Source organism: Pristis pectinata, chromosome 2 (genome assembly GCF_009764475.1).
Source record: "Pristis pectinata isolate sPriPec2 chromosome 2, sPriPec2.1.pri, whole genome shotgun sequence".
NCBI classification, from domain to species: domain Eukaryota; kingdom Metazoa; phylum Chordata; class Chondrichthyes; order Rhinopristiformes; family Pristidae; genus Pristis; species Pristis pectinata.
This window is the reverse complement of record NC_067406.1, coordinates 55,108,889-55,123,356: the sequence shown is the minus strand read 5'-3', so window position 1 is coordinate 55,123,356 and position 14,468 is coordinate 55,108,889. Positions and strand designations below refer to the sequence as shown.

Below are 14,468 nucleotides of genomic sequence, written 5' to 3'. Positions count from 1 at the left end.
GAGCTCAGCTGCCCGGGGAGAGGAGTCAGTGGGGGGAAAAAAATCTATGTTGCTTGGTGGTAGCTGATTGCATCCCAGTTTCTGCCAAGTCAGTAACTTCAGTAAGCTCCCCCCGCCCCCCCCCCCCCACCCCTACCTCCCTCCACCCCCCTCCAAACTGCAGGATTCTGTTCTGGATGAAAATAACTTGTGGTTTCGAGAGAGTAGAATTGGTTGGTACGGATCGCCAGTGTGCACGGTCTATTGTTTGAAAGCTGCACTTAAAACCTTCCCAGAATGAATGATGAAAACGGTTAAAGGCTATTAGTACAATTTTTCAGACCCCTTTGTCTATCTTAAAATGTTGATTTACTGCTGAAGCTCACTACAAATTGCATTGTAAATTAGTGGGTTTGGACACTAAAGCATTTCAATTATTTCACTTTTGGCTGAATTGTACGCACTAAGAAATCGTTTAGTTTTGTTATGTGATGATATGTTTGAAGCCCTAATTTGGCAGATTATCTCCTGGTGCATTTTAAATAGGATAGCTAAATTTCGTGTATGGTTTCAGGAGAGCAACCAGCGCTGTGCAGAGTAGTTGTTCTTTGATTTAATCTGTACCTCGTTGTGGGTTTGTGAGGGTTCTTTTTAAGGATACCTCCATCCAATTAATTGAATGTGGAAGTGCGAATGTATAGAAAAGCAAATATCCAATTATGTATTTAAAACCGAAACAATACTTGAAAAGTGTACAAGAAGGCACAGTTTTTGCAATTCTTCATTGTGCAGAGACGCTTCTTTTTATTTGAGCTGCCGGTGTAATGTATTTGGGCCAAATGCCAACTTGTCTGGGTCACACACGCGTTTTATCCAAATAGATTTGAGCTGCTGTCTGGGAATGGGCTGCTGAATGTTACTTTATATCGACTGTACGGAGCCGATTCCATTTCCCCTTATGTATGAAATGTTTTAATTTTCTCTTATTTTTGACGTTGAAATGCCGACGTTGAACAACCAGCTGTGCGCTGTGTTTTTGTAGTGTCTAGCCTTTTCGTAGCTCCTTCACTGAAAAATTTGGGATTGTCCAGCAGAAATCTGACAGCTCCTGGAAAACTTGGCACGACGCAGGAAACACAGTACAGGTTATAAAGCCAAACCTGGCTTTGGTGACGTCTGCAAAGTTTGGTTTTCTTTCCAGAGTCTATCCGTGGTGTGATTTCCGTCCCAAATTTGATAAAAAGCAATGTTCTGCAATTATTGTATCGGGGTCATGTATGGATTCTTTTTAAAAAAAGAAAATGTTTTTTTTCGTGCTGAATACTGATGTTAGTTGAGGGAGGTTTTTTTTTATCTCTTCGCTGTAGTGGTAATCATTCAATACAAGGAGCAGTTCTGCAGCTCCTTTTCAGCGGGGAACCGCAGACTTTATATCCTTCGACTGAGCTACTGCCCCTCCCCCTTCACTCCATAGCAACACACACATGCCACTTGTACCACCGCTTCGGTTAGGAAGTTTATGGTACGCTCTCATCTTGAATCTCAAACTGTGTTCCCGTTTTATATTCCGGGGAGGGAGTGGGTGCGGGCGGGGGGGGGGGGGGGGGTGGTGGTGGTGGGGGGTGGGCTTCCAGTGTATACAAACTTCTGTATGCATTTGAATAATAGGACGCTTGTGTGGCCCCGAGTCTATTGTTTGCTTTGGTCAGCGTTACAACTGTTGTGCTGTAATGTCAGACTCAATCAGCAGTGGTAAAACGTTTACCAGAGTAGAACAGCGGATATTTAGGTGCCTGCAAATAAATTATTCACACAATAATCCGTGCCTAATTTCTTCAGATTCGCAACCTCGCTGTTATTTTGATGTCGACTGCCATGAACCAATGCTACTCCACGCCGAGTCGCCAATCTATTGCATTTTACACCCTGCAAAACAAAAATCAGCTGTTATTATGTGCCAATACGGCGCAATCTAGATTTTTAGTCAGCAGTGGTTGCCCCTTCCACGTCCTGCCTCAGTCCCTTACAAAAATATTTTCCCTTGAATAAGGATCATGTGGAATGAAGCCAGTCTATGATCTGGTGAGTGCGGGACTCTGCGAATGCTCAGCAGGTCAGGCAGCATCTGAGGGGTCTTCCCGTCTGAAACGTTACCTCTTATTTCTCTTTCCACAGATGCTGCTTGACTTTCTGAATGTTCCGAGCACTTGCTGTTTTTATTTTCGATTTCCAGCATCGGCTATTTTTGTTTTCATTTGCAGACTTTGCGAACAATTTATTCTCCCGCTTCCATGGCTCCGGCGCACCGCGAGGTGCTGCTGAATCTCACCACCCTGGTCGGCTTCCCCTAGTGGCCTTGATCTAATTCTCCACAGTGATAATGTTTCTGGAGTTCACTTTCGGGACTCTGCCGATATCGCCCTGAGGCTGTCCTTGGGCTCACTTTGTGCTGGGGAGCGGTTGGCCCAGTGCACTGTCTGAGGCTCCAGATTTGTTCATAGGTTCACCGATATTTCTGTCCTCCTGGTGCTGCTCTAAATCCCTTGGGAAACATTTTCCTCAATCTTGTGCTCCTTTCCCTATATCCTCTTGCTCCTTCTCCCTGTTGTTTGGCTTTACAGTTATTTTCCTTGTCCTATATTGCCATCCTTTTCCAGTTGTCACCTGCCCATTGCTCTAACCTAATCTATTGAATCCACCTGTTCTCTCACTTTCCTTGTTCTTCCTCACCCAAAGATAGACTTGGTATTCTCCATTGCTGTTCTTCTCTCCCTTTAATTCTTTCCTATTTATTTTTTGTTGCAATATCACGATTGCACTCCATTTCCTTAAACGGATTCCACCCCCCCCCTTTAATCTCCCCCTATTGTTCTCTCTCATTACTTCCCACAGCTTTCTAGCTTTGTCATATTCTTCCCAGTGATGCCCTCCCATTAGCATCCTGGTCCCCTGTTTGTTGACTGATCCCACGACTCACACATTTTCTGTTGTTCTCCAATAAAAAAAAACAGAACATGCTGGAAATTGTCAACCGGTCATGCAGCATTTGTAGAGAGTGAAACAGGGTTGACAGTTCAGTCCAATGACTTCTTATTAGAGCTCGAGATAAAGAAAGTTGTAAGACGTTGAAGAATGAAGGAGGAGAGGTGAGAACAAAATATCAGTAATAAATTGAATGGCAGGAGAGATTAAATGACAATTAAGGATGATAATGGTCGATAAATTAGTCAGAAAACTAAGAAGAGAGTGCAAATAGAATAGCTAAATCACTATCTGAAATTGTTAAACACAGTTTTGAGTCTAGAAGGATACAATGTGCCCATGAGGTGCAGCAAATACAGTTTATATTGAGCAACATTGGGTCAGTGTAGGTCAAAGTGGAAACGACTGGAAACTTGGGTACAGACTTGTGGATTGAACTGAACTGGTCATAGAATGGTCAGTTAATTTACATTTTGTCTCTTCAATATAGGAGGGACCAAGTTATGACCACCCAGTACTCTATACTAAACTAAGTACAAGTTCACCTGAAAAGAACATTATAGCCTTCTGAATGGTGGGAAGGAAGGAATTAAGGGTAATGTTGCATCTTCTATGCTTGCACAGGAGAGTGGGAAAAAGTTGTACTACTGGTGAATCAGGAGGTTGAGAAGGGAATGGTCGCTTTGGAAGAATAGCATAAAATGCTGATAATACTCAACTGGTCAGAGAGCATTGTGAAGAGAGAACCAATTAATGTTTCAGGTTGATGACCTTTCATCAGAAAAGTTAACTGTATTTCTCTCTCCACAGATGCTGCCTGACTAGTTGACTGTTTCTAGCATCTTTTGTTTCCCGATCTGCAGTTTTCCCCCTTTGCAGACTTTTCAGAATATTGGAAAGAGAGAGGAGGATGTGTTTCATGTTGGTAAAGAATGATCTATCGAATGTAAAGGCTGCTGAGCTGGAAGGAGAATACAAAATGTGTGGTTCTGCAAGGGAAGCAAGGGTAGATAATAGAAGGGACAAAATTGAAGGCCTTGTAAAGTATGGTAGAGCAGAATATTCAAGAAAATGGGAAAATATTTAAGCATCATTGAAATTTAAGGCAGAATTATCAGAAAAAAATGTTGCTGGGGATAGGGTAGCTAGCATAATAGAATGGAAACCTTATAGAATGTAGGGTGGCAAGATGTACATTTAGCATAGCTGGGGGTGTCAGCAACCTGTTAGTGGTTTGCAGTTTGTCATATGCCCCATTTAAAATAATATTTATTGAATAAAAAAGCAGGATATTGGATAGAGAACTGGAAGGAGGAATAAAAGCGGAATTTGGAGGAAGAGGACGGAGCATGGAATAAGAAATAACAGAGTGAGGATTGGAGCGTGGAAGGGGGATATATCTGAACTTCCTCATCCTCCTAATCTTTCAGTTTCCTCTACTGTATACTCCTTTCTGCACACTCCTCCCCTATTCTCTGATGTTCTCATTCTCTGTTCTCCACTCATAATTCTCCTCTTTTCTCTTCACCTCCCTTTCCATTTAGAACATAGAACCATTACAGCACAATTCAGGCCCTTCGGCCCACAAAGCTGTGCCGAACATGTCCCTACCCTAGAAATTACTAGGCTTACCCATAGCCCTCTATTTTACTCAGCTCCATGTACCTATCTAACAGTCTCTTGAAAGACCCTATCGTATCCGCCTCCACCACCGTTTCTGGCAGCCCATTCCACGCACTCACCACTCTCTGAGTAAAAAACTTACCCCTGACATCTCCTCTATACCTACTCCCCAGCACCTTAAACCTACTTAAACCTATTTCTTCCACTCTAGGTGATGACCATTCCATTTGTTTACCTTTCCCTTTCTTCCTATTCTCATTCCATCCATTAACTCTTCCCATTGTCTCTCCAGTCCAACCTCTCTGTGCACTTTGCCTTGCTTTCTTTGATCTATTCACCACTTCTTTTCTGTTTCCCATCCCATTTCCTCCAGCTGTTCCTAAACTTTTTGTTCACCCTTCCTCTCTTTAATTCTCTCTCTCTTTTCTTCACTTTATTTGTCTTCTCCCATTCACTCCCTCCCCTCCTTTGTCTTATTCCACCTTATTCCTTCCCTATCCATTACCCCTCTGTCACTGACAACCCCCCTCCCCTTTTCCATCTTCCCAATTACCTTCTACTCTTTTCCTCTATCCCATTCCCTTCACCTTCCATTTCTCCCTCCAGCCCTGCCTCCAAATCACTGCTTCTAACTTCCCCTCACCCTCCAGTCCTACCCTCCTCGGGTTGCATCCATCACTTTATTCACTTCCAGCCAGTTGTCTCTCTTCCACCCCCCAACCTTCATCCTGTCCAATACTCCAACCTTTACCCTCCTTAACAAACCCTTCCTTCCTCACATTTATTCCTCTGCCTTAAAATTCTCCCTATTCCTCCTCCTCCTCCTCCCCCCACCTAACCTCTCTCCAACCCTTACCTTCTTCCTCCCAATCCTTCCTTCCACCCTCACTGTTTTACCATCCCTTCATTTCCCATTCACCCGCCTCTTCGCCTTCCTCTTTAATATTGTCCTCCACATTCTCTCTCTTTGACTCCCTTTCTCCCCAGTTCCAAATGCTCCAGCTACGTTCAGGCGGTTGATGGTTCAGTCGGCTCTGATCAGTGGCGCTGTACCTGTGGGTGGCGATGAGCGGACTCTGCCCAGCAGCAGGCGAGGAGGGGGCTGGTGGCAGGGCTCGGCTCCTCCACTCAAGGCTTTGCTATTCATTGGTTTCATTATGCCCCTTTCTGCTGTTGCACGGTTCATGTTGGGCTCAGGGAAGGAGACGAGCTCCAGAAAAGTGCGGCAGTGGCACTTATAAATCCAGGCAAAAACTCGAAAGTCAGGAGTGATCGGAATAACGAAGCGGTTTGCTCCCTGTTCTGATGAATTTTCCTTTAGAAGTTGCACTTCTCTCTCTTGTCAGAAACCGGATGTTTAGAAGTCAACTATTGCCAGGGCTTTGTTTAGAAGTCAGCAAACCCAGGACTAAAGAGGGGCAGGAAAGAGAATTTGCATTTCCTCCCTCATGTGCTTCATGTGCTCTCCAGTCGAGCCTTCCGCAATAGTATACTGTCAGCAGCAACCGTGCATGCATTTATTTAATATTTCATTGAAAAAAAACCCTAAATCGAACCTGTACAGACCAACTGTTTGCTTGCTGAAGCGCCAGGCACAGATCAAAACAGCAGACAACGGCATGACTAATGCATGGTGTTCCCCTCTTTGCAGGCATACGGATGAGTGAGTCCAAGTAGGCGGCCAATGAGTGTGGGTGCTGAGGGTGTCGCGGCTTTGCTGCTGGCTTTGGGCGCGGGGATGAGTGGGCACGCGGGCTGCCCGGCCATTCGGCGCTGAGGCGCCGCCGCCGCCGCACGGAGACGTGCCGAGGACGCCGCGACCCATGGGCTTGTCACGGTGCACTTCTGGAGTCGAAGAAACCGTCTAGCGCAAAACAAAAGGTAGCCACACACAGCTTTGGGTTCACTGAATTATGGAAATTTTGTGGAAGACGGTGACTTGGATTTTGAGCCTAGTCATGGCCGCTTCGGAGTTTGACAGTGACACAAGGCTTTCTTACAGTTCTCAAGGTAGGATCATCTCAGCATGACCACATACACCGTAGAGTAGCGCCACATCACCATGCTTTCAAACACAAATACACCCCATTAGCTTTTGTTGGCCCACATTCACTCTCTAGTTTGACCGATTGCGACAGCACGATTTAACTGTTAAGCCAATTGCGCTGCATTGTGTGTGATTGGCTTTAGATGAGCCCTTCCCAATGCAGTCCCGTTATATATAGTGTGGAAATCAGGATTGGCAGAAAATAGCTCATGTAATCCAATGCAAACAAGGTCCAGGATGCATTGTTTAATGTTTTGTGTAATAGTAGAAGTTTGCATCAATTTACGTTACCGATATTGGCAGAATCCATTTATTGCACTTGATGTGTTCACGGCAGATTTGTATCAAATCTTGCGGTTTACAAGTTGTTACTGGACGACACTTCACGGAATGGTGGTACTGATATTTTCTGCATGTCTGGTTATTTGGAACTCTGTCTTACTACATATGAGATGTTTGTACTAATTTTGTAAGATATTAATGTGGATTATATGATGTTGTTGCTTAGTTTAGCATCGCTGCTTTTTTTTGAAATACTTGACAGCTGCTTCCCTTTAGTTTAGATGGAATGATTTTTGATTGGTATTTTAGTGGTACTTTGTCACGTCCTTTTTTTTCCTTCCACGCCTATTTCCTGGATCTTTTCATCTTGTGATTTCAAAGAGGAATTCCTTTCTTACCTTGAACATTATCAGCTAACGGTTCCTGTCCGAGTGGACCATAACGGAGATTTCCTGAACGACAGTGGGAAAAACTATAGGCATTCAAGGCGAAGGAGAAGTTCGGATGTTACACCCCGAGATCCAACCGATTCTAAATTATTTTACAGACTGTCCGCCTATGGAAAGCACTTTCATTTAAACTTAAATTTAAACACTAAATTAATCTCCAGACATTTTATCGTAGAATATTGGGGGAATGATGGTCCAGAATGGAAACACGATTTTATTGATAACTGCTATTACGTGGGATATGTAAAACATGAGCACAGCACTACAAAAGTGGCTTTAAGCAACTGTAATGGTCTGGTGAGTAGAACATTAAGCTTGATTTTCCAATATGGGAAGCTGTTTTAATCATTTGGTTGCTTTGCTTCGTAAAGTATAAATTGTTATCAGTTTCAGCCAGAAATTTTAACTGCACCGATGGAATTGTTGCGGGAGAGGAAACATAAGCAGCTGCCCCGCTGTAGGATGCACATGGCTAATTTGCATATGATCCACCACAGTGGGAAGGGTAGCCAGATCTTAAAGAGGCAGGTCCCTTTCACTGGCCTCTGCAGACAGAATGTTATTCAGAAGCAAGTAGAAAAACCGAAATTCCTGTGTAGCGTTCCAAGTACAGACTTCTGAAAAAAGGTTCAATGCCGATTCAGCAGTTTAATTAAACAACATGTTTCTTGGCGGTATTGTAAGAACAGCATTAGTTGGAAGATTGATCAGGTTTTTTTTCATGTTTGCAAATGATGTATATCTTACCATAAACAAATATGGCCACTGGAAGGGAATAATATGCCTCTGCTAACTTACAAGGAATATAAAACAGTTTTGCTGCATGGATAGTTAGTCTCACTTAATATTTCATTGGTTTTGAATTTGGTTTGGATACAAATCATTATTGCAGATACCTAGTCAGTTAGTTCAAAGTACTAAAATACATTGAAATCAGCATTGACTCAATTTTTGGAAGAAAAGCGATAAATGAATAACAATCAAAGCTTTGCTCTGTAACCACTCAGCAAAAAAAATGTTCAAGCACTTAAGTAACAAGATGAATAGAAAAAAATAGCAATTTGAAAGCAATGTGTTGAAAGAAAATGGAGCTTTTAACTCTCCAGATTAATATTTTCCAAATTTTAATTTTTTTTTGGATAATCTTCATAAGTATTAGCTGTAAACACATTGTTAACAAACTAATTATTCACTTTTTTTGTGATGACTTTTCTTAAAATACTTATTTAAAGTTTGGAAAATACATTATCCACAGCTCAGATACATCTCTATCCTGAACTTATCGGGATGAGTTTTTGGCCCTGATTAAAAAATTATTAAATGTTCTAATATGTAGTAATGATATGTTTTGTTTTCCCAAGCATGGTGTTATTGTAACAGAAGAGGATCAGTATTTCATTGAGCCATTACAGAATATATCTAAGGACAATAACAGTGACTTTACATATAGCGAAGGCCACCCTCATGTTGTTTACAAGCGTTCCTCCATTCGACAAAGGCACCATACCAACATGTCAAACTGCGGAGTTCCAGGTAATTTACTTGACATTGTAGGAGACTATATTAAAATGTAATCCTTTTCCTTATTATGAAATGAGTACTCAGTGAGTAGATTTATGACGTTGCAAAACTGAAGAACACATAGAACTTGTTAGATTGTTAATTTGCAAATAGTTTTGATTCACTGTAACAATTTTTTTCACTTTTAGATATTTTGGATTATATTGTGCATTTTTTAATGCATGATGTTGCCAGAGTGAACTTTGATCAAAAGGCTTTTATGATGTTCTGGGTAGATAGTGCTGGAAGATCCTCAAAATAAATTAAAGATTTAATCTCATGGTGTTGGGTATTCTCGGTGGTATTACTGTCGTCTCTGGGATGTGAGTTTGTGAACTCCAGCCTCATTTTTGATATTAAGTATTTGACATCTCCACCCTGGAAAAAAAGACTCTGAGTAACTACCCTATCTATGCCTTTCATAACTTTATATACTTCTCAGGTTGCCACTCCAGGGAAAGCAATCCAAGTTCGTCCAACCTCTCCTTATAGCTAATAGCCTCTAATCCAGGCAACATCCTGGTGAAACTTTTCTGCACCACCTCCAAAGACTCCACATCCTTCCTCTAATGTAGCAACCAGAACTGCACACAGTGCTCAATTTGTGGCCTAACCAAAGTTTTATACAGCTACAATATGACTTCCTGACTCTTGTACTCAACACCTCGACCGATGAAGGCAAGTCTGCCGTACACCTTCTTTAAAACTCTATCTACTCGTGTTGCCACTTTCAGGGAGCCATGGACTTGCACCTCAAGATCTTTCTGTACATCGGTGCTCCTAAGGGTCCTGACATTTACTGCATACTTTCCTCTTGCATTTGATCTCTCAAAGTGCAACACCTCACACTTGTCTGGATTAAACTCCATCTGCCATTTCTCTGCACATTTTCAGCTGGGCTATGTCCTGCTCAATCCTTTGATAACCTTCTTCACAATCCATAACTCTGCCAATTTTGTCACCTACGAATCAGCCCACCTACATTTTGTCCAAATCGTTTATATATATTTTATATATATATATATATATATCACAAACAAGTGAATAAAATAGTTTTCTTTAAAGAATTTTATTGTGTAGGGGATAAGAACATAGTGCTCTGTGGCTGAATATCTAGTTGCTATTTGGTCATTGCTATTTTTGCAAGTATGTAAAAGTTGATTGCTTTGGACATTGCAAGGGTAGCTGTGCTTTAAAAGTATATTATTGACTGTAAAGTGCTTGGGGATTTTCTGAGATAAGGAAAATGCTATATTTATCAAAGACATATTTTATCAACGACCTTTATCTTGCAGTTTCTGTAGTACTGCTGGGACTCTGCTTCATCAATTTATATACATATTTTAGCAAATTGTTAATTTTTTACCATTGAGTAATTGCAATGTTTATTCTACATGGAGCTACATAATATCCTGAATGATTTGTGGAAGATCATGCTTTTTCCATAAGTTTTATTTAATACTGCGTTAACCTTTGGAGAGGATCTTAATATGGGCACATGTGATTAGTGTAGGTGGGCAAAAAGGTTGGCATGGATATGGTGAGCTGAAGGACCTGTTTCTGTGCTGTATGACTCTATGACCTCAGACACTAGTAGTAGGGTGCAATCTAGCACTCATGGTCAAACAGGGTCTGCAAGATAAGGGATTGATTACAAGTTCAGTTGCTCTATGGGATCAGAGATCAGCGCAACCATTGGGTACAGGGCAGTGTGACAGCCAGGTGTAATCTGATTGGTGAAAGATTTTTATTGACAAATTATAGAATACGTGAACTTTTGTTTTATTATTATGAAGAAACTTGTACCAAAAAAATGAAGATAATATTAAATGTTACCTATACTTGGTATGTATATACACACAGACACACACATAAAACTACTCATCCAATTTTCTTAAAGACTGAGACAGGTTAGTATTTCAGACAAAATTGTATCACAGGATAAGATCAAGGTTGATTCATCTTTCAGGTAATGATTGACCTGGTGTGTATTTCCAGCACTTTTTCATCAAGTGTATATGTTAAAAAAATAGAAACAAGCTTGCATTCATGTAGTGCCTTCCTGATTCTTATGTTCCAAAGCACTTTACAGCCAATAAAGTACTCAAAGTGGGGACACTTGTTTTTATCGCAGGCATCCATTTTGGCCAATTTGTGTTCAGTAAAGTCCCAAAACCAGCAACGACATATAAAAAAGAATGGTGTTACTTGAAATAAATGTTAGCTAAAACATCAGGATAACTCTGAGTTCAGCTTCTGTCTTGAAATTATGTGTTGTCATTTCAACGTCCCATCCAAAAAATGGCACCTGTGATAGTGCAGTATTTCACTATTACTGTGCTGAAGTTTGTAACCATATGCTGGGCAATTGAAGTGGGGCTTCAACGTACAGCCAATTGATGGAGAAGCAAAAGTGCTGCCATTAAGTCAAGGAAGGCTGAGAATGTTTTCAGAATTAACAGTGAAAATTATGTTTTATTTATACTTTGAGGCTATAAATACAAAATCAGTTTGCAGCCTGCTTTAAACTGTCCTTTTAGATTGGGGGAAGAAGGGAATACTACATTTACTCTTGTGGACTGGATGATATACTTTATAACTGGCATTGGCAGAATAGGATTAGGGTGAGTTACTTACCTACCAGATGAATTATGGGCTTGGTGCTTAATAGAGAAAGGATAAAACGGGGAATTTCAAAACAGATATTTTGAGAAGAGTGATGGAAAACCTAAGCTTGAGCTTATCAAATGTTCAATGAACCTCAAAGTTAGTGGTGGTGGTGCAGGGCAGTTGCAACACAGATTCACCGAGGCCAAAAGGGTTACATTATAAGAACAGATTGCATGGACTATGTTTGCAATCCCTTATTGTACAAAATAAAGATATGATCCAATTGAACTGGTTAGGGATTTGAAAGAATAGATAGAAAATACTTTCCAATAGGCAAGTTCCAGAACAAGAGATACAACCAGACCATTTAGGTGTAGTGCCAGAAACTACCTCATTGCACAAAGCGTAGTGAGAATCTGGAACTCTTTCCCCTGAGAAACTTCTGAGGTTGGATTAATTTAAAATTTCAGAACTATAATTGATAGAAACAGATTATGTAGGAGTATTAAGGGATATGTAACCATTGGCAGGTAAACAGATCTAAGACACAGAGCAGCCATGGTTCAATTGAAAGGTGGAAAAGGCTTGAGAAGTTGAATGATTTACTTCAGTTTCTTTGTTCCAATGACCCTTTTGTTTATTGAAACTGACTTGAGAGTACAATAGAGCTTTACTCCACTTGAAGTAAAACTCAACAATGTGAGAAGGCTTTATCCTATATTTTCACACTGTGGCATTCAAATACATTAGAATCTAGCTCTGAAGTTATTTTTGCTTCATTGTAAGTTGATAGGTATTAGAATAATACAAAATTGATAGTGTGCATGATTTGGACTATCATGGAGTGAGAAAATGGCATTAAGTGTACATGGATTGTGCCTTGATAAATTTGCAGTGTTGGGTATAGTTGGAGAGTGACCAAATAATGTCAGTTAACTCTTTCTCCTGGCATGCACAGACATTAATGCACTCAAAATTTCACCAGTGTACAGCAGGGAGAAGAGTCGGGGATGGTGCAAGAAGGAGGGGCAGGGGGAAGGCACGGGGTTAGAAAATGTGGAGGTTGTGATTAATTCTCAGATATTGGGTTATTGCCTTTGAAACTAGTATGTTCATATAGGGATCAAAAACTTCAAACACCAACAATTAGAAGGAATTTATATATATAAATGCTGTTCCTCAAATTGGTGAAACAGGCTTGACAGCTGCATTCTGTTATACATTTGGTAGAATTTTCAACAGTAGTGGTACAAAGCATATGGTATAAGAACCATCACACATGACTTCCTTGGAAAGGAAAATTGGGTGCAGTTTATAAGAAAGCAGCAACTTGATATTCATTGTTTTATGCTCTTGCCTAGTAGAAAGTTTTGTCCAATGTTATTCCCAGATGTTTCATCACAAGACATTTTATAATGTGGCACTTGCCCAGAGCATATAAGTGTTATTGCATTTGCATTATAAAGGTTTGGCAGCCATATTTGAGGGCCTTTTGTTCATTGTAACTCTTTTTTAAAAAAAAACTTCTTCCTTGTGGTTATCAAGAAATTCGCTGTGTCCCAAGAACCATTCCCCACTGCCATTAAGATGTTTGCTTTCTCATCTCCCACTGATTGAAGAATTATGTTCCTTGATCTCCCAACCCCTCAGTGAAATCAAATCTAGTTAATCATTTTTGCAAATAACTTTGTTGAATACTGGAAACACTCCAAATGGGGCATTTTCTGTAAAGAAAGCAGAATAGCAGTATCACCAAAACAACAGCAGTAGTGCTAGGTTTTTGAGGGCAGTTTGCCCCTGATCTGTTAGAGAAAAAAATTGCAGCAAAGGCCCTGTGCATTTAATTTATATTGCTTCACCTTTTTCAGGTACAGGCACCAAAAATCTACAGGATATGTTTGTGTACAGGGTTATTGTGCAGAATGGAATAAAAATTCCTCTAATTTGCATCTGTTTCTTGGGTTTTATTGGGATTAGGACTGGCTGAATATCAGTTAGAGTTAAGGGCATACTTTGTCAATTTGGCCTTGGGAGGAATATAAAGTAATACTTGCAGCTAGGAAGAAGGAGGGTAGGGCATGTCTTCTGCAGCTGTCTTGATTTGACCACTACCCTGAAGTCATTATTTTGTAATGTGCACCAAAGTTGCTTGAGGCATCTTTGATGAAGAACAGGGGAATCCAGGGTTCCTTATAAGGGTCAAACAGAAAAGCAAGGATGTTTTTAGGCATTGGGCTGAGTTGAAGCCTATTAGTACTATCTCTTCATAAAGCCAGTTGGGCCTTACAGGTCCTACCTGCCTTACTATCCTTCCTTTCCTGACTGTGATTGGCAGAATGGATGGAGCCAAAGAAAATGGAACAGTTTCTGGCTTCTTGGTCAGCATTTACATGAAGCTGGGAAGTAAACATTACGCTGACTGAATTCCTTGCCATCACAGGAAATGGAAAATCTCATTTGAGTGAGGGTGCCACAGTTAGATTTCCTGCCAAATTTTCCACTGCTCTATTATCTGATTTCAGGTATTGGGGAAGATAGGGATTTCTGGATGAAAAAAGACTAGTCTATTTAACTTAACTACTACCATCCTGGCAATTGAATGGTAAATCAGTGATGGACTTAAAAATTATCGCAATCAATCTCGATCAATTAATCTACAACAAACATTGACATGGGACATTCCCTGCAATGTAGAGCTTTGGAGACCAGATTTGCAAAATTACTTGCCACATCCATGCACATTGTATTTGCTGCATGTCATATTCTAAATAATACGTATCCCAAAATATTATTTTTGGAGAGAAATATGAGGAAATATAGCATAGAAAATCTGGAAACAATATGTTAAAGTGAAGAACTGTTATATAGCACATGATTTTTTTCCCCATAATTGTTGAATATTTACTATTACATATTCATTTTATATTATGCCTTTA

General features: G+C 40.5%; 1 protein-coding gene across 1 annotated transcript in view; it reads left to right on the top strand.

Moving 5' to 3' along the window:
- The first annotated feature begins 6,240 nt into the window (after positions 1-6,240).
- Positions 6,241-14,468, top strand: part of adamts6 (ADAM metallopeptidase with thrombospondin type 1 motif, 6) — a 205,852-nt gene continuing 197,624 nt past the window's right edge. The window contains exons 1-3 of the mRNA XM_052044773.1: positions 6,241-6,594; positions 7,295-7,659; positions 8,724-8,895. Coding sequence (XP_051900733.1) covers positions 6,498-6,594; positions 7,295-7,659; positions 8,724-8,895 — 634 coding nt within the window. The 5' untranslated portion in view covers positions 6,241-6,497. The remainder of the gene's footprint in view (positions 6,595-7,294; positions 7,660-8,723; positions 8,896-14,468) is intronic.